This window comes from Lepus europaeus, chromosome 6 (assembly GCF_033115175.1).
Source record: "Lepus europaeus isolate LE1 chromosome 6, mLepTim1.pri, whole genome shotgun sequence".
Lineage (NCBI taxonomy): Eukaryota > Metazoa > Chordata > Mammalia > Lagomorpha > Leporidae > Lepus > Lepus europaeus.
The window spans coordinates 111,658,306-111,679,420 of NC_084832.1; the positions used below are offsets into that span (position 1 = coordinate 111,658,306).

The following is a 21,115-nucleotide window of genomic DNA, read 5'->3' on the forward strand; positions in this document are numbered from 1 at the left end:
TGGTTGAGGCAGGGGAAAGGAAGGGAGGGAAGGGTCAAGAAGCAGTGAGGAAATCTGAAAGGCAGGAGGGGGAAGATGGTAAGGGTGTGCCTGCTGGGAAGAGTGGCTTCTGCTCTTCTACTTTTGAAAACCTTTGTTTATTCATACGTAGTTAGAATGTGTCTCTTTTACATAGGATGCAATGGACTTTTTTCCAGTTTGGCGAACTGTTTTTTAATGAATTTATATTTATTTTTCCTTCAATTGCCTGTCTTTAAACAAATTATTTAAAAGATTTACACAGAAACTAAGTCCTTATCTGAAAACTCAGGTCACTGAGAAGACCTCATAAGCTCTGTGTAAAATAACGGAAGCTGCTCTGCCCACAGTCCCAAGCCTGCTGGGATCATGAGGATAATGAAAACGCTCCTGAATCAGTTCCCGTCAGTAAGAGAGCCCCCGCTGAAATGGCAGAAAGCCGGATGCTGCCCAGGAAGTCCCCAGACATTAATTTTCTTCCAAGTTCCATTTGTGTACGTGTACATTTTGCCACTAGTCTTTTTGTCAGCCATTCAGTGCAGTTTGGGATCCAGTAGATTTTTGTGTAAGCCTAAGATAAGCACTGGTATTAGAATGTTGAGTGTGACCTACTTAGGATCAGATGGAATCTCTTTTCTTCTGCCAGACAGCTTAAAGGAGTGAATCATACGCTGGGACACGCGATATTAGTCTTCCTCTTGAATGTGTTACTGTCTGGCACTTAGGATTGCAAGGGCCTTCAGCTGGGGGACAAGAGTCTGTCATGGGCCAAGTGACTTCCTCAGTGTCCTCCATGAATTGAGAACATGGAGAAGAATAGTGACCCTTTCAGACTTCTGTAGAAATGAGCCTACCACCTTCCTGACCTGAATATACTACTGCTCTCAGAGACCACTCACAGGATTGACAATAAGGTGATATCTCTGGTTGCTGACCTTAAGAGATATTCCTGAAAAGTGGTCCCTTTCTTTTTAATCGTTTATACAGGCAGACTCAAATGGACAGTGGAGATCATTTTCCGTAGTTGCAAAATGTTACTTCTGTTTGCCTTTTGAGACAGTTGTTTGTAAAAAGAGTGAATTCTATTCTGTAATAATGGTTTCTGAGGTTTGCTCTATCAGTTATCTCTTAAGGTTACTCTTGCAGGGACCTCCTAATTGACAGGAGGGCCAGAAGGTTAAACAGGAGCATTTCCTTGTTTTGTTTTGCTTTTCCCCTTGGGATTAGAACAAGCCAGTCATTACAACTTCTGTGAAACCCAAGAGGAAGTAATTAAGACTTTTTGATAGAGCAGTGTAAGCAGTTGGCTTTTTACTATAGAAAAAATGTGTGATTCCTTAGGTGCAAGCCATGTGTTATTAGTGAAATATACATATATGATAATGAATTTTTTATTTTTGGTAGGAAAGTTCACAAAATTCCATACACCATTTAGAGTAGCTGATTCTAGAATTCAGAATGGTGAGAATGCTGATGTTAAACCCTTGCTGTGATCAGCTTATTTTGCTACTGCTTCTGCTGGTCACTCTGGAGCTTTGTCCTAGAACAGAGCTTCCCAGCAGCAGCTTCTTCACAGGGCCTCCTCATCCATTTGTTTGGTCTGCACTCTGATGAGAAATTCCATGTTGATAAAACATGAGAAATGTGCATGTGTTTGTTTACAAGCTAGATCTGGCCTGTACCCTTGTGTATATGATAGTCTAAATGCCCCTCAATCCAGTGAAGTTTAAAACCACAAAGAAAAAGTTTAAAAACTTCAAACAAATACATTTTTTGATGGAGAAAATTCAATTAAATGACTACTCCACATCAAATAAGCTGCTAGGGGCTGGAGATAGAAAGATAAAATTGGCAGGGTGTTTAAATTGTTAGAACTTCACAATTGATTTTTGTAGTCATTATTAGTAACAAAACTTACATAATACCTTCTAGGTGCTACCCATGACACTGCATGCCAAGGATAACAAATTATTTGATAATAATAGTGCACATGGAGCTTCTTTAGATTTCAAGAAAACAACTTTGTATCCACGTGTTATATGATATCTGCTGTTTATGGAACATATAACTGTATTCTAGGCATTTTGCTGGGTGTTTTATATACACTATATCGTTTGTTATGAACACTGTAGTGACCTAGTCACCAGTTGTCAGTTACACTATAAGCATTTCAGTTTACTAATGAGAAGTCTAGACCTTAGTGAGCTGGCAGAACTGGGATTCCAGTTTAAGGGAGGGACAGCAATCCTGGGTCTGTGCTTCATGGTGTAATTTTCATTCATACTATAAACAAGAGGTCATCAGATTATAGTAGGCCACTTATCTGTGTGGCATATTTTCTAAGACATTCTCCCACCACAGTGGATACTTGCTGCAGATAGTGCTGAACTCTGTGTACAGTGCCTTTATCTTACATATACATACCTACTGTATTAGTCAGGTCTTCATTACTTGAACTGTAGTACTCAAGGGAAGCTGTTTGGAAGGAAGAAGAAGGTTTGCAGTCCCAAAATCATGTGGCCTCATTGGCTCAGGCTTCTGGTGAGGCTGGAGGCTGGGGGAAGGTAATCCCATGGTGAGCCAGGCAGCAGAGGAGAACAGTTGGGCCCAACTGGGCTAAAACAGCCCACCCCCTTGCAGGAACTGCCTTCTGGGGGGCACGCCCCTACAGATCTTCCACTGGGCCCACCTCAGTTGAATCAAGTCTCTCCTCAATCCATTAACCATTAGCATTAATCCATTAACAGTGTACACTAGACTTTGGGGATCAAACTCTAAAACATGGGTCTTTGAGTGATCTCCACATATTATGCAAATCAGAACCTCTGTGATAATGTTTAATTTGTAAATTAGGCATAAGAAATTACAATAAAATAGAGCAATTATTGAATATACTTTAGTAAAAGTGCCAGCATCACTTACTCTTGTACTAGTCTTGTGCTTTGGGGCCATTAAATCAAATAAGGGTTACTTGAACACAGGCACTTATTCTGCTACAGTCGGTCTGATAACCAAGGCAGCTACTAAGTGACTAAAGGATGGGTAGTGTCTGAAGTTCTACATCCAGGGATTCAACGAACCTCAAATTAAAATTAGTCAAGAAGGAAAAACTGAGTCTGTACTGTACATATACAAACTCGTTTTATCTTGTCATTAGTCCCTGAATCATGCATCACAACTATTTATGGAGAATTACGTTATATTAGGTATTCTGGTATTATAGGTAACCTAAGGATGATTATAGTCTATGGGACAGTGTGCATAGTTACATAAGGGATGTGAGCATGCATGGATTTTGGTATCATGCAGACTTCTAGAACCAGTTCCCTGGGGATACCAAGGGACAGGCATAGAGCATGGATATGATGGGCGAAGGGAGGATTCGTGACCCAGTTGGATGGAGTGGGATGGCATAAGATTTCATCACACTCCTCGGAATGGTGCACATTTTAAAACCTACGAATTGTTTATATCTGAATTTTTCCGTTTAATATTTTCAGATCACGGTTGACTGCAAGTAACTGAAACAGCAGAAAGTGAAGCCAGGGATGAGGGGGGACTGCTGTATTAAAAATTCGCCAGATGCAAGAGGCAATGGAAGATTGAAATGATGCTCAACTATGGAACTGATTATTGTTTTATGTAACCTACATCATACTTATTATGAAAACTTATTTTTTTAAATTTCCACCCAGCTAATTCCAACTTTTACCATAAATCTGAATCCGGTTTATAATAAGGGTTTTAGAAATAAAAATCTGTAACTTAGGTATAAAGTTGGTGTGTTTCCCACAATCAGGTGGGCTGTATATGATGGCCATGTTTTGCTGATGGCATTGGACATTGGTAGTTTGAAGAATGTTTGCTTTCATTAAATGCTGTGGGTGTCCTCTTTTCTATTTTGTTTGAGGTCTGGGCTTCTACTGACATCACGGTTTTTCCATTTAGAAAGGGAGTGGGAAAGGAACTAGGGTCAGACATTTGCTTGCTTTAGTATTGCCTCACTCCCATCTGACCATCTTCCTGTCTCTCTGATTTTTGTGGCTATAAGTAGAAATCCTGCATGTTTTTTTTTTCTTTTCACCATAATTTTATGTTTTTAAAATTCATTGGGAAGGGAAGGAGTGAAGGAAAGGGGGGACAGGACGCATGAGCTCCTATCCATTGTTCACTTCCCAAATGGTTGCAATAGTGAAGAGTTGGCTGGGTGAAGCCCAGAGCCAGAAACAATCCAGGTCTCCCAAATGGGTAGCAGGAATCCAGTTACTTGAGCCATTACTGCTGTTTGCCAGGGTCTGCACCAACAGCTGAAGTCAGGAGCCAGAGTCAGGATTTGTATCCAGCTACTCTGATATGTGGTATGGGTATCCTAACATCTGTTTTAACTACTAGAACAAGTGTCTGCCCCATCAGATAGTTTTTGAATGGTAGAGAATAAGAGCTATTTGCAGTTTTGATCCAGTAGCATACACTGACCTCAGGATATACCAGCTTGCTTTATTCCTGACATAATTCTGTATTACTGTGGCAAATTGGGTATGGTTTTAACTTGCCCATCTTTCCCATGTTGATATTTTAAGTTATTTGAAAGTAATCAGGCATCTCTATCATCATCTCTGGGTTGAAACTAGAATTGCTTAACTCTTGAATAATTCAACTGATCTTATGCAGCTTAGAACATAGACCAGACAAATAATTTAATTTTCCAAATATTTTCTAGTGAGCCTTTAACTTTCTCTGGGCACAAATGGAAAGGCTCAGCCTCTGACTGTCATAAAAAAGAGTTTGTTACTGTTTAGTGTGACACATTAAAACACAGCTGGGAATGAAGCAGTTAGCTCAGTCCCACAGACATCAGCTGCCCTCTGTAGATTTCTTCTGTTTATATTCATGGAAGCAAACAGCTGTACATTGTTGTATTCTTTACTTCTTCATTTAAAATCTGAATCCCAAAAGAAGTAAACTGGGCATTTAGGCTTAGAAAAACTGTCTCATGTCTTATTTTTAATACCCCCTTCAGTTGAAACAACAATGTATAATATTAAAATATTTGTTGAAGTAGGCACCCACAATCTCTCCAGTAACAACTTTCATGTAGGCATAGCCTTAATGTGCAAACCATTCTGTAGTCTGCTTATTTCACCAGATGATTGCTAGAACATTTTCTTACATATCCACAGAGTTACAATTTTAACCTCTGCACTGCATCTGTCATTAAGTGTTTCATTTAAAATTCTGCACAGTTCACTTAGTTCCAAAATAATAATGCTTTCAGTGATGAAAAACTTTACTTTAAAATGCTTTTTCTGGACAGATTATATGTTAGTATTCTCCTAAAGCCATTTGCACTGTGCAAATTCGCATAGGCCTTCAGGTTTCAGTTCAAAAAGTCAGGTATGGGTAAACAAAAACTTTCAGTTGGAACAGTTATAATCAACACCCAAAGTATTGGAAGTACTTCTTATAAACAGGCAGGGATTGAGGAGATGCAGCAGAGGCCTGTGCGTGTTTACACATAACCAGTCATACATAATAGGCAATAATAAGCAAGTTATTACAGCCAGATTGGTGTGGAGTTAAAGGGATCTTATGGTAGGTGGCCCAGTGGCTTCTGTGGTTTGTTTCCTGATGGACCCTCCCAAAGCTTTCATTTTAGTTTGTATTGTTATTTGTTGGTCATTTGTTGACTGAATTCACACTATTAAATATAATGTTTTAGTATGTATTAAGTAATCAACTTTGAATAATTTAGTTTTTTCTGTTATTTGTTCTAAATTTATGTATTGTAAAATATGCAGACAGAGTTCTAGTGTTACCATTTTTTTAAAGTCCTTGTTTTTAGGATACGGACAGTTAACATGTCCCCATTCCTGTCATCACTGTCATCATCATCATTTTTTTTATAGCTTGAGTCATAGATTACTCCTTTTAGTCTTTTTAAGCCATTAAAAAAATATTTTATGTATTTATTTGAGAGGTAGGATTACATTACAGACAAAGAGAGGAAGAGACAGACAGAAAGGTCATCCATCCACTGATTCACTCCCCAAATGACCACAATGGCTAGAGCTGCGCCGATCACAAGTCAGGAGCCAGGAGCTTCTTCCGGGTCTCTCCTGCGGGTTCAGGGCCCCAAGCACCTGGGCCATCTTCCACTGCTTTCCCAAGCCATAAGCAGAGAGCTGGATCAGAAGAGGGAAGAGGAGATAGCCAGGACAGGAACTGACAACTATGTGGACTGCAGGCACTGCAGGCAGAGGCATAGCCTACTATACCACAGCACAAGCCCCAAGCCGAAGAACATTTAACTTCAGTTGTTATATTGCACCCAAGCAAGGCATAACAATGTATTACATAAGAGATGGGCATTGTGGCACAGCATTTAAGCCCCCACATTCCCATATAGGGACCCTGCCTAATCCACTTCTGATCCAGCTTCCTGCTAATGTGCACTGTGGGAAGTAGCTGGTAATGGCTCAAGTGCTTGCGTCCCTGCTGCCCTTGTGGGAGACTTTGATAGAGTTCCTGGCTCCTGGCCCAGCCCTGGCTGTGTGGGCATTTGGGGATGGAGTCTTCGCTGTATGTCTCAGAATCTCTTTGTCTCTGCCATTCTGCCTTTCAAGTATATATAAAAAAAATAATATAGAAGGAAAAATTACTGAATGTAAAGTGAATACATACTCATATTGGAAAATATTGAATATGATACCCAAAAATACTTAATGCTACTGGGTATATAAACTATTGCCATATATTCTTTCAGTTTTCTTCCTCAGCATTTATACACTAAGAGAATTGGGGTCATAGTGTATACACATGCATAACTTGATTTCACTTAACATACCTGGGATATTTATTACATAAGAATTCTTCTTCATCATTTTAGTAGTTATTAGAAAAGCTCTGCATTCTGATGGTAAATTCAGGCAGTATAGTGGGGTGTAAGGGCAGACAAGATTCCTGGACTTTCTTCCCCCATCTTTTCAGCCTCCTTCTGTGCCTTATCACTAGTAACAATTGCTTATTATGTAATAACAACAACAAACATTAATGGGTCACTAGGTATGATTATTAGACTTTTTTAAAGATTTATTTATTTGAGAGTCAGAATTTACACAGAGAGTGAGAGACACACAGAGAGATCTTCCATCCACTGATTCACTCCCTAGATGACTGCAATGGCCAAGGCTGAGCCAGGTCAAAGCCAGGAGCCAGGAGCTTCATCTGGATCTCCCACTTGGGTGCAGGGGCCCAAGTACTTGGGCCATCTTCGGCTGCTTTCCCAGGCACATTAGCAAGGAGCTAAATTGGAGGTGGAACAAGTGGGACTCAAACAGGTGCCTATGTGAGATGCTGGCATTGCAGATGGAGGCTTAACCCTCTACACCACAGTGCTGGCCCCGAGTTTTAGACTCTTAGCATTTTATAATGAGTGCTGTTTTGAAGTTTAAGTAATGGAGACACAAAAACTTATAACCTAACTTGACCTAAGACATAAGTATCTTTTCCTACTTGACAGTTAAGTATAAATACTGAAATAAAATAATTAATTATAGTAATATTAGTGAAAGTATTAGCTCACATGTGTAGAACAAAGCAGTAGGTTTTGTTTCCACCTACACAGAATAGGATTTATTATGCAAACACTAATCTTATATCGAAATGTCTGGTACTCTGGTTTTTTTTTTTAATCTAAGCTTTTAGAGGTTCAAGTCTTTCTTAGGAGGGATGCATTAATATTTTAAGTTAGAAATATTCAGATCATTAGCTGAAGAAAGGGTATAGGAAAACTGTGTGATGGAAGGAGGTAGGAAAGGTTACCTGTTTTTATGGAATTATTTTTCACTCTTCATCTTCACTCCCACTATTTCAAAGACAAAATGAAATTTGCCACATGTGCTTACTTGCACTCCCAAGTGCACAATCTCTGTCTCACTCGCTCGCTTGCTCACAGTCTCAAGAGAGAGTAGCTTATTTGAGTCCGTTGTTGGTTCTTCATTGGAAAAACACTTCAGCGAATGTCATAAAATTCTTATTTGAAATGTCTAAAATATGCTTCTCCGTTTTTCCAAAAACTGAGATTTTGATACTTCATTTATAAGAAAGCCCTTGTGTATTGTAGAGGTAGTAGGTTTATCAGTTGGCTGCTTACTGAAAAATGCAGTTTTCACTGCCTCTTATTTATATCCGTTGCTTAGCCAGTGCCTCGGAATCCCATTTAGTTTACAGTTCCTGGTGGCTCCAGTATGTGGCCAGATAAGGTTGGGAATCACTGTTTTAAAGTCTCAGAGTGAATACATGAGATCTTACTCAAAGTGAAAGTCAGCCTTTTGTAGATTCACAAGGGAATCCTGCTGGCCTAAGATTAGCAATATGGATAGACATGTGGGGTAATTCACTAGTGTAACCAGTTCTAGGAGCAGAAACTCTCTGGCATTGAAAGGAGAAGGTTTACTATAACACATGTGCTTTTGGAAATTAACCAGGCATGTATGTGGCTGCAAAATCCAAAACCCAACCGAGAATCTTCTTTCCTTTAAGGAAAGGAATATAACCTTGATCATTCAAATTAAATGTCCCTTTTAAAACAGATGACTTTTTTCTGGGTTCACAAAGTCACGCTACTTTTATTCCTGTTATAAAGATTTGCACACACCCATTTAAGTAAATAAGCAGGGAAAAAATTAACTTCAGAGAAGGAATTGAAATATGATGCAATAATTTTGGAGAAAATACAGAAGGTCACGATTAGATTTGTTGCTTAAAGAAGCAATTGCTTTGTATTTATTTTGAAATACAAATTTGCTGTAATTAGAAATAAATTATACATTTGTCAGAAATAAGTAATTTGAATGAGCAAGCAAATTGCTGTTCCAACTTTCATTTTTCAACAAATACTCATTGAGCTCCTGCTGTGTGCAGGACAAGCTCTGATTTTTTTGAATACCAGGTGGCTGTACACGTGCACTTTTTTTATTTTCTTTAAGTGTTAATAATTAATATACTATCTCATCCCAGTGTTTCCAAATAGCTATAGGATGCTCTTCTTTAAGATTTTTAGTTTCCGGCGCTGAATCCAGCTCTCTGCTATGGCCTGGGAAAGCAGTAGAAGATGGCCCAAGTCCTTGGGCTCCTGCACCTGCGTGGGAGTCCTGGAAGAAGCTCCTGGCTCCTGGCTTTGGAACAGCGCAGCTCCAGCCATTGCGGCTAACTGGGGAGTGAACCAGCAGATGGAAGACCTCTTTTTCTCTCTCTATCTCTTTGTCTCTCTCTGCCTCTCCTTCTCTCTCTGTGTAACTTTGACTTTCAAGTAAATAAATCAATCTTTTTTTAAAAAAAGATCTTTAATTATTTGAGAGGCAGAGTTACAGACAGCAAGGTCTTCCATCTGTTGGTTGCCTCTCCCAAATGGCCGCAACAGCCAGAGCTGAGCTGATCCGAAGCCAGGAACCAGGAGCTTCCTCCGGTCTCCCTCATGGGTGCATAGATACAAACAGTTGGGCCATCTTCTGCTGCTTTCCCAGGCCACCAATAGGGAGCCAGATTGGTAGAGGAGCAGCCAGGACTTGAATGAGTGCCCATACAGGGTGCCATTGCCGCAGGTGGATACTTAACCTACTACACCACAGTGCTGGCCCATAGGATGCTCTTAATTTGGGTTTAAAATATACCTATGTTAACATTAATTACTAGGCAAATAAAATATTACATTTCTTTAATGCTAGTTTTTACTCATAAATTCAAAACAAAAAAATGGTTTTATTTTCCTACATGTATCTTGTAATTATACAATAATTTTTGCTTTGTCTTGTGACAGAATGGTATTTTTACTGTACCATCAGAATACAGCTCATATTGAGATATATGCACTCATCAGGTATATAGTATTGGAACACTTAAAATCATTTGTGATATTTTTATTTTAAGAGAAAGAAAAAGATTTTCTATCCATTGGTTTACTCCCCAGATGACCACAAGGGCCAGGGCTGGGCCAGGCCGAAGCCAGGAGCCCAGAGCTTCATCCGGGTCTCCATGTGGGTGGCAGAGGTCCAAGCACTTGGCCTGTCTCCCACTGCTTTTTCCTAGGCAATTAGCAGGGAGCAGTGGGGACTTTAACCGGCAGTGATATTGGATGCAGGTGGCGACTTTACCCGCTATGCCACAATGCCAGCTCCTACTTGTGATACTTCTTTATGTACATCCATCACCCCTGCTGTAATCTTGTAATATTTTTTGCCTTTGCCTCTCTCTCTCTCTTTACTTTTCTTTCCCTCTTTCCTTCTTCCCTTCCTTTTTTTTTTTTTTTTTTAAGGTTTATTTTATTTATTTGAAAGGTAGAGTAACACACACAGAGAGGGAAAGGCAAAAAGAAAAAGATCTTCTATCTACTGGGTCACTTCCCAAATGACTGTTATTATCAGGGCTGGGCCAGGCTGAAGCCAGGAGCCAGGAACCCCATCCAGGTCTCCTGTGTGGGTGGCAAGGGCCCAGCACTTGGGCCATTACAATTTCTTTTTAAGCAACTGTGATTGAGACATCTCTCCCTCTGAAGACAGTTTCTGCGACTTGAGTTGGGGCTATTAGTGAAAGTCTTGTTCTATTAAGAAACCTGGACTTTCTCTTAAAAAAATTTTTTTTTTAATTTTTATTTGAGAGTGACAAAGAGAGTTCCTTTGCTATCTCCTAGCTCATTTCTCAGATGCCTGTAATGGTTAGGATTGGGTCAGTCCAAAAGCAGGAGTCAGGAACTCCATCAAGGTCTTCCACACCCTACTTGAGTCATCATCTGCAGCTTCCCAGGGTGTGTGTTAGCAGGAAACTGGAATCAGGAGCCAGGCACTCTCATGCAGGTTATGGACATTCCAATTAGCAGCTTAACCCTTGGGCCAAACTCCTGTCCCTGGTTTTTTTTGTTTTTGTTTTTGTTTTTGTTTTTCTTTAAGATTTTATTTATTTAAAAGAGTTGCAGAGGCAACGAGAGTTCCTCCATCCACTGGTTCACTCCCCAAATGGCCACAGTGGCCGGAGCTGGGCCAATCCAAAACCAGGAGCAAGGAGCTTCTTTCAGGTCTTCCACATGGTTGCTGGGGCCCAAGGACTTGGGCCGTCTTCTTCTACTTTCCCAGGCCACAGCAGAGCTGGATAAAAAGTGGAACAGTAGGGACAAAAACCGGCATCCATATGGGATGCCTGTGCTGCAGACTTTACCGGCTATGCCACAGCACTGGCCTCTGAGCTTTTCATTTTGATACTTCTTCTTCTTCTTCTTTTTTTTTTTTTTTTAAATAAACTCATCTTTCAATCCAATTTCCCACAGTCTTTTTTCTTTTTAAGATTGATTTATTTGGGGGCCCGCACTGTGGCTTAGCCAGTTAAGCTGCTGTGTGCAGTGCTGGCATCCCATTTGTGCACCAGTTCAAGGCCCAGCTGCTCCACTTTCAACCCAGCTCCCTGCTAATGTACTTGGAAAAACAGTGGATGATGGCCCAAGTGCTCAGGCTCCTGCACCCACATCAGAGACCTGGAAGGAGCTCCTTGCTGCTGGCTTCAGATTAGCCCAGCTCCATCTGTTGCAGCCACTTGGGGAGAAAACTGGTGGATGGAAGACCTCTCTCTCTCTCTCTCTCTCTCTCTTTCTCTGTGTGTGTGTGTGTGTATGTGAACCATGCCTTTCCTTGCTGCTGGCTTCAGATTAGCCCAGCTCCATCTGTTGCAGCCACTTGGGGAGAAAACTGGTGGATGGAAGACCTCTCTCTCTCTCTCTCTCTCTCTCTCTTTCTCTGTGTGTGTGTGTGTGTATGTGAACCATGCCTTTCAAATAAATAAATAAATCTTTAAAAGAATTATTTATTTGAACGAGAGAGAGAGATAACTTCCATCTACTGGTATACTCCCCAGATGGCTACAACAACCAAATCTGGACCAAGCAAAGCCAGGAGCCAGGAATTCAAGTACTTGAGCCATCATCTAATGCCTCCCAGAAAAATTAGCTGGGAGCTGTATCAGAAGTGGAGTAGCTGGGAAGAATTTGAACAGGCTCTTTGATATGGGATGCAGGCATCCCAAGCAGTAATTTAGTCCAGTGCAACACAGAGCTTGCCCCTGGCACTTCCTGTTCTTGAACTAGGTGCTTGACTAACTCCTCAACTACCCAGAATTCACCACCAAGTCTTTATTTCTCACTGTCCCCTCAGTTTCACTCACAGTCTCTTCTCAGTCCACTGGAGATAGGAACACATCATCATCCCGTAAGTAATATCATAGCATGTGTGGTAGTTTGTGTGTGTGTGTAGACTTGTCTTCCTTTGTTTCTCCCTCCTTTCCTCCTGATTGTTAGGAAGGTTGAAAAGACATAGGCCTTAAGTCCGCTCCCCTTTGTTAACACATCCTCTCCAGTCCCCAGCTTTTCCCATTCTGCATTTCTCCCTTTTTACTTTGCTTTATTCCTCCTCCCCCTCCTTTTCTTTTTGTAGCCCATGTTGTGCAGGTTACAGGTCTTCAGGTATTCAGTCACTGCTGTGTTTGTGCTGAGTGACACCTTGGGCAGACTGGCCGTTTTATCCCTATGATTGCTGTGTAGTGTGAAAGAACAAGAGGAAACACATTTAGTAGTTGTGGATATAAAAAATAATCAGTGGGCCCATATTTGAGTGCTGAGAAGAACAGAGATGTGGGATGGGCAGACTGAGGAAGAGGAAAGAAAAGGAGAAACTCTTTCTGTTGGGGAGGTGACAGGTTTTGTGGCACAGGGGTTCAGCTGTCGCTTGGGACACCTGCATCCCTTTTCACTGCCAGGTTTGACTGCTGACTCCACTTCCAATCCAGCTTCCTGCTAATACACACCTGGGAGGCAAAAGGTGCTTTCTCAAAGCCTTGGGTCTCTGCTACCCACATAGGGTACCTGGGTTGAGTTCTGGGCTCCTGGGTTTGGCCTGGTCCAGCAGCCGCTGCAGTTGTGGACATTTGTGGGATGAAGTAGCAGATGGAAGATATTTGCCCCCTCCCTCTGCTTTTCAAATAAACATAAGTAAATAAAACTTAATAAGATATCTCTTGGAGGAGAATGCCAGTTAGGGAGATCCTGCAGGGATTTTAGCCTTCATCTGAAGTAGAAATTCTTCATCTTTAACAAGCACGTGTATACACACACACTTGCAGAGGAGACCCAATTACATTGAAATCTAGATATGAAAATATTAAATTTGTAATTATCAACACACATTCAAGTCTAGAAGTGAGTGTGGTAACTATGGTAATTTTGAAGCAGTGAGGAGTGTAAATGACTCATTGTCTTTCAGTGGATGCTTGAAACTTCAGGTTGAACCAAACCCTGTGCATGTGTGTTTTTTCCTACACATGCATGTCTGTGAGAAGCTTATGAGTAGGCACAGTAAGAACAGCAACAATATTAATATAAAAACAATTATAAAAATAATAAAAGTTACATGAATGTGGTTTCTCTCTCATTCTCTCAGAATAGCTTATTGCACTGTAGATCTTAGCAACCATAGCAGAGATTTTTTTTTCCTAATTAAGTCAAGAACTTTCACCTTTTTACTTAAAGGAAACACTGTGTGATTCCTTTTTGGCATATCCAAATTGCCAGCATCCCTGCTCATGTGCTTTGGGGACTTTGTTAGTGAAATGAGGGTACTACTGCATGGAGATACTTGCTCTGATAACTGAGAAGGACCACTAAGTCACTAACAGGTGGGTAGTGCATATAGAGTGGATACACTGGGTGAAAAGATGCTTTATGTCTTGGGCATAATGGGGTGGGACTGTGAGAGAATCCATTACATCACGCGGTATGGCACACAATTTCAATCATGAACTGTTTATTTCAGGAATTTTCCATGTATTATTTTTGAACTGTGCCTCACTACATATAACTGAAACCCTGGGAGGTAAAACTGCAGAAAAGGAGGAGGGACTACTGTATTTCAGTATGTTTACAATGACTGTAATATGATATGAAATTTCTGAATTATACTGGGGACAAAAGTCAGAGGTGCTGCTATTACCAGAGTGGCTTATTGCCTGCATTACATCAAACTACCTGCTAGATTTCAGTTAGAGATTAGTGAAGATAATTTCTTTTCCACCCAATTTAATGGATTTCTGAACTCCATTCCTAGTTCCTTGATTTCCTGGGTTACTGTTTTTATGTAAGTTATGGGCTATCTTCACAGAAATTTGCTTCAATGGACAGCAAAGATAATATTGACATAATATCCCCTACCCAGTGAAGTAACTCATACTTGTGAACATAGAAAGCAGGTGAATTATGGGGGCCGGAGTTGTGACATAGCGAATACAGCTGCTACCTGCAATGCTAACATCCCCTATGGGCACCAGTTCATGTCCTGGCTGCTCTACTTCTGATGCAGCTCCCTGGTAATGGTCTGGGAAAGGCAGTGGAAGATGCCCAAGTGCTTAGGCCCCTGCACCCGCGTGGGAGACCTGGAAGAAGCTCCTAGCTCAGCCCACCACTGGCCATTGCAGCCATCTGGGGAGTGAACCAGCAGATGGAAGATTCTCTCTCTCTCTCTCTCTCTCTCTCTCTCTCTCTCTCTCACACACACACACACACACACACACAATTTCTCTCTTTCAAATAAATAAACCTTAAAAAAAGATTGTGGTATGTCAGTCAGAAATTTTTGTGTACATCAGCAAACATCTGTTGGGTGCTTTTTTGCTATCACCAGTCTCGGGACTTTAACAGACATTGTCTGTTAAAGGTATCCGCTTATTTATAGGCACTATTTACCTTGTGCCCTTTAAAAAAGACATGTGAAGTAATTGACAAAGCACAATGCTTTAAGAGACAATGAAATCAAAAGTAAGTTCGCTTTTCTTAAAAAAAAAAAAAAGAAGAAGAAGAAGAAGGCAAAGAGAGCCTGTTATCTGTTACAGGATAGATCATTTTTCCTTTTAATGAACTTCAGGAACTTCACTGAACAAAGATAACCTAATGAACATTACACTGATCTAGAGCAAGTCATTTAATCTCCCTGCATCTCACTTTCCTGATACTCACAGGCAGTTAACTATCTGTCTACCTCACAGAGCTGTTGTCAGGGCTAATGAGATAATGACAGTAAAATACAGGGTGGTATAATTATAAGTAGCGATGTTGGTGGGAGAAAGTGAGGTAATTCAGAGGGGGCAAGGCGTGACCAACACAACAAAATTCAAGGTAGGATTTTGTGATGGGCCGTAACTGTAGCCTGGTTTAGTGTCCTCTCTTTGTGCAGAGGAAAAAAAGTACTATTTATTTGGTGGCTGTTAAGTGTCAGAAACAATGCTGGGTGTTTTCATATATTGTCTTCTGTAATACTTAGAATACTTTGGCAACAATAGGGATTACAACCTTCACCCTCCTTTTGTAAACAGATGGGAAATCCAAGACACAGAAAGTCTCTTCCAGCTGTTACCCAGCATCCAGAATGTGAACCCACTTCTATTTGGTCTTTCTGCCTTGCTGGGGAGGCTCTAAGGGTCTCCTCTGTCTGAGGCGGAGGAGGTGGTCCACCTCCAGATGTTGGCCTGTGCTGTCCATCACTGGTGGTTGACCAGGTGTTTATGTTCTTCATTGCAGGCTTTTCAGTGTGGGCTTCCCACCAAGCACTCGTTTTCTACTATCTTGGGGAAAAGTAAAATAGCCGTCTGGGTACCATTACATGTTTCTAGTTTGCAAGGCTCGGTGGTCCTGTCTGCTCTGCAGAAGTCACTCAGCCAACCTCTTGGCCCTGCTTCCTGAGGGAGAAGACAGAGCTGCCTGCCGGTGCCTACACTCTAGACAGAGTTTGATCTATCTTTACCACTAATCTTTCCATTTAATATGAGAGACAATTTTTCTCTGTCAAAGATTTGTTTATTTGAAAGAGTTATAGAGAGAGGGATAGACAGAGCTTCCATCCGCTGCTTCACTCCCCAGATGGCTGCAGTGACCAGGCTGAAGACGGGAGCCTGGAACTCCATCTGGATCTCCCACATAGGTGCAGGAACCAACTACTTGAGCCATGTTCTGCTGCTTTCCCACTCAAATTAGCAGAGAGCTGGATTGGAAGCAGAGCAGCTGGGACTTGAACTGTCACTCATATGGGATGCTGACAATCAAGGTGGTGGCTTAGCCTACTACACCACCATGTCAGCCCTCATTCTTCTTTTTCTGGGAGAAATTCTTCCCCTTCTTTTGAGTGCCTCCATGCCCCTGCCCCACACATCAGTCTCTTAAGGTGTTGCTTTTCACCTTGTGTTTCATTTCTTCAAATCACAACTTGCCCAAGCAAACTTCTCCTGTTCTTCACACTCCCCACTTTCTCATTTTTTAGTGGTGGGATTCTTTGCGTCCTTTTCGGTGTGGCTGTTACACTCTCTTTCTTGACACCATTGCCCATTTGTGAAAATTCCCTGATTCGTCTACGTGCCGCCCCGCTCAGCCCTGCTGTCACTGGCATCCTCTGCTTCTCTGAACACAGAGCCTCAGTCTGCTCCCCAGCTCAACATTCCGCTCTGATAGCTGGCGGCCTCACTTGCTCGTTTCCTCCAGATGTGTTTGTTCTTGATGGAGCTATTCTCCCTGAATGGTCTTGTCCTAGCATTCTAACATCTGTAGCCACAGTTGGCGCTTCCTGGACTTGGCCACTGCAGTGTCTTCTCCCCAGTTTCAAAGCCATTTTTCCATCCATACCTGTGGGTCTCACAAACACTGTAAATTGCAGGTGTTCCAAGATACATGCATTCTCTCTCAGCCCCCTTCTTCTTCCTCCATTTCTCCATCTTTGTTTTTCTCTGCCAAAGCTGCAAACCAGTCAGCCCACCCCGCAACTTCTACCTCTGCCCCAAACAAAACAAAACAAAGTAGTAACAACCACCAAAAAAACCAACTCTGCCCTGTCCTTCCTGAAGATGCCAGTTTTGGGACGCTCACCCTCTCCACTTGTGCCAACACCTGAGGGTGTTGGGATTGGTGCAGATTTCTTTTCTCGATGGGGTGGAGGTGATGGGTACAGGAGGAGTCTTGCCGTCTCTTAAGGACTACGTGGGGCTCTGTTAACATCATGCTCCATAAGCAGCTTGTGCAGAGCACAGTGTGTCTCCCGTCTCAGCACATGGCACTGCTTAGGCCACACTTCCGTGCATGTGTCATCGTTAGTGGGACAGGCCTGGTGCCCATTTAGAAACCCAGGAGGTGAGTGCCTCACTTCCTTTTGGTTGACTCTAGTTTCCTTTCCATTTATGTCATAAATCTCGGATCAAAAGAATCTTACCGCTGGGCAGGAACCTTTTATGTTAGCATCTTAGACATCGTTTTTATAGTTCTTTGGAGAGTGTTTATTTAATTCACTCACAGCTTCAGTTGATTTTAAATCTGCAACCAACTGAGAAATCTTTGACATTCAACAGTGAAGTCTGAAGTATAGAAAAGAGTTAAACTGAAAACCTGTATTACCTGTTGAGCCTGTGCTGTAACCAAGACTGGGCAGAGTCTCTGGAAGATGTACTCCAGGAACTTGCTACACCTAGTAGTTGGCAGTAGCCTTTATCCTCCAAAACCTCGGTGTATTTTGGTCAAAGTAGTTAACCACCCAGCCGTTTCAGGGGAGTGGTTCATTATAGTTACACAGTGAAAAGTTTTGTAGAGAGCTCCCAAAAAGGAAAGCAGTTAAATATTGGTCCCAAGTACCATTATTGAACTTTAGTTTCAGTTTGTAAGATACACGAACATGGGGAAGATTTAATAACTTATGACTGGCAGCAAAGAAAGGAAAGTTAGGAGGGCACATTAAGAAATGCTACGTGGCTTCCTGAACAGGTAGCATCTGAACGTACCTGCCCCATCCCTCCCCATAGTACCAGAGCTCACTGATGGGCCCGGGCACTTGTCCTAGGCCTTATTCCTCCTGTCTCTCCCTTAACTTGAGAAGAGGCATAGAGTATTGCATGTGATGTCCGCAATAGAATTTCTTTTGTAAATGGCCCATTTGAACATAAAATTCTGATTCAGAAATTATGTGTTTTATTTCTAGATTTTTGCTTTGTATTAATGTTCAGCCCAGGCAAGAAGACTCCTCTTACTCAGCTATTGAGAGGAAACCAATTACTGTGTCCTGCTTATCTAAGTCAGGATTAAGAATTTCTTTCCACCCTTTTCAAAAGTAATGGTGCCCAGCATTTTTAGCTTATTGTTGTGGTACTTGTTAGTTAAATACAGTGACATTTCAGTTGATTAACTGATTGCTTTCTGGAAGTATTTATATCATATGAAACTACTACATGTTTACTGAATACCTGCTTACTATTTAAAAACCTGATTGTTTTTATGATACAACTTTATGATACACACGGAAGTGTGGCCTAAGCAGTGCCATGTGCTGAGGCGGGAGACACATGTTTTTGTCAACATGATACTTTGTGATTAAGAAGATATTTTGGAATCAAGAAGAATTCTGGCTTTAACCTAATTAAGTGTTCCCTTGGGCAAATTACCCTCTCTGAACCTCTGTTCCAAGGGCTAGATTACACCGGGTGTATCTACTCCATGGTAACTACTCCATGACAGATACAGAGTCGTTCCTCTGAATCAAAGTAATAAGAGAGTTTTAATAGAACCCATCGTGAAACTGTGAGCAGTTAGATCTCTTGAAGGATATACAGCAACTCTTTTGTGTGTTTTATTACATGGTGATGTTCTATAAATCTACTTGAAAGTTTATTAAAGGACCCAAAGAGATGCAAGTAATACATGTATTTATTGAAGTTCCTTGAAGTGTTCCATATTCTAGGGCTTTGGCTTCACTTAGTCTTTGTAGATGTGGCAGATATGGTTATTTCTGACACTTTATAGAAGGAAATGGAGGCAACAAGAAGGCGGTTGCTGCCCCAGGTCACACAGGCAGTTCGTGGTGGGGTTGGGATATGGCTTCAGAGTCTGTGCTTTGGAGCTGCATATCGCTGCTTCTTTTAATGTTCTTTTTTCAATAAATTGTGTGTGTGCTTTCAAAATGTGTGTGCCCATATCCCATATTGGGTGCCTGGTTCTTTGCTACTATTAAAGTAAAAAGGGAAAGGTGGTGTCCGAAATTAGAGCAGAAATGAAGAAAGTTAAACCTAAATTTAACTCTTGACAAATTTATTCTGCTTATTCCATGTGATAGTGACCTCACTGAAACATAAGGCTTTTGGAGACACACATCAGGTTCTGTCTTGCGGCTAATGTTACATACGCTCGTGCACTGTGTGAGGATGTTTGGGTCAACAGTGGGCCTCAGATACAGGTATGGTCCCGTAAGATTAAAATGGAGCTGAAAAATTGCTGTTGCCTGGTACCATCCTACTCGTCATGGCTGTCGTAATGTCGGAGCACAGCCTGTTGGCACGTGCATGTGGTGATGTTGGTGTATACAGTCCTAGCACATACCGTGGTGCACAGTACATAATACTTGATAATGACTGTGTTATGTATTTACCAGGCTATATTTTTATTGTTAGCCTATAGTGCACTGCTCCTTAAAAAAAAGAGTTTACTGTAAGCAGTGTCTGGATACATAACAGCAGCCTCATGTCTCTTGCTTACCACATCTCTTGATTGCCTCCAGAGGCCACATCAAGTGATTGGCCTACACCCTCTAGGTGTGTGTGTGAGTCACTCTAGGATGAGGAAATCTCCTGCTGAGGCGTTTTTCAGAACGGATCTCTGTTGTTCAGCAAGGCAAGACTGTACCTAAATGGTGGAAGATGACAGTGTTTCCTCATTTTACGTCCCCCTTGCACTTGAATATGGTTGCATCTGTGACCACTGGTGGGATCTCCATGTCTACTCAGCTTGCACACATGATTGATTATCACCTCCAAATGGCCTACTCTCCCGGGTGTGCCCTTTTGTACCTTAGCTGACTAGTGGCTGGGACCCAGGAACTTTCCTTCCAGGCAAAAACTGGAGGCTGCCGGCTGTCTAGGAAAAGTTCTAGATTACTATTTCTCTGGTTTCTGCAGTTTGCTAGTTAAGTATCTCCTGTCTACATGTGTAGCCATAATAATGTAGATGGGGGGGGGGGGCATTAGTTGTTACTTAGGATGCCCACATCCCATATTGGGTGCCTGTTTTGTGTCTGGCTACTCCACTTCTAATCCAGCTTCCTGCTAATGTGCATCCTGGGTGGCAGCAGGGGCAGTCAAGTGCCTGGACTGAAGTTCTGGACTCCTGTTTTTTGCATGTATTTGGGGAGTCAAAAATCTCTCTGTGTGCCTGTCTCTCTGCCTTTTCAAATAAAAATGAATGTAAATAAATAAAAATTTTAAAAATACAGAAAATGATTGAACTTCTTTTTAAGCCTGTATATTTCACATTTTTTCTATTTATTTATTTAATTAGAGAGCTAGAGGGACACAGAGAGGCAGATATCTTCTACCTGCTGGTTCACTCCCCAAATGCCCACAGTAGCTGTTGTGCTGAAGCCAGGAGCCAGGAACACAGTTCAAGTTTCCCCATGGGTGACGAGAACCCAGTCACTTGAGCAGTCAGAGCTGCCTCCTAGGGTCAGCATCGGCAGGAAGCTGGAGTCAGAAGTGGGATCCAGGAGTTGAATGCAGGCACTCCAGTGTAGAGCATTTTACTTGCTAGGTTGAAAGCCTACTCCCATTTTTTTTTTTTTTTTTTTTTGCATCTTTTTGAAAGTAGTGCTGGGACTGGTGCTGTGCTGTAGCAGGTAAAGCCACTGCCTACAGTGCCGGCATCCCATATGGGCACCAGTTCAAGTCCCAGCTAATCCACTTCCAATCCAGCTCTCTGCTATGGCCTGGGAAAGCAGTAGAAGATGGCCCAACTCCTTGGGCCCCTGCACGCATGTCAGGGATCTAGAAGAAGCTCCTGGCACCTGCTTTGGATCAGCGCAGCTCTGGTCATTGCAGCCAAATGGGGAGTGAACCACCAGATTGAAGACCTCTCTCTGCCTCTCTTTCTCTCTCTTTGTAACTGTGACTTTCAAATAAATAAATCTTTAAAAAAAATAGTGCTGACTGTAACAACCTAACTTTATTTTTTTCTAATTATGTGAGTCTTTGGACCTTTGGTTACTCTTTGTGATTC

The 21,115-nt window shown here is 41.7% G+C and overlaps 1 protein-coding gene across 5 annotated transcripts in view; it reads left to right on the top strand.

Annotated features, from left to right (window-relative positions):
• The window catches only part of PLEKHA5 (pleckstrin homology domain containing A5), a 260,060-nt gene that overhangs the window by 30,899 nt on the left and 208,046 nt on the right, over nucleotides 1-21,115 (top strand). The window contains exon 4 of one of the 5 annotated variants that reach the window (XM_062194900.1): nucleotides 3,519-3,917. The exons of the other annotated variants lie outside the window; for them this stretch is intronic. Coding sequence (XP_062050884.1) covers nucleotides 3,519-3,543 — 25 coding nt within the window. The 3' untranslated portion in view covers nucleotides 3,544-3,917. Of the gene's footprint in view, nucleotides 1-3,518; nucleotides 3,918-21,115 lie in introns of those variants that run through there. 5 annotated transcript variants of the gene reach the window in all.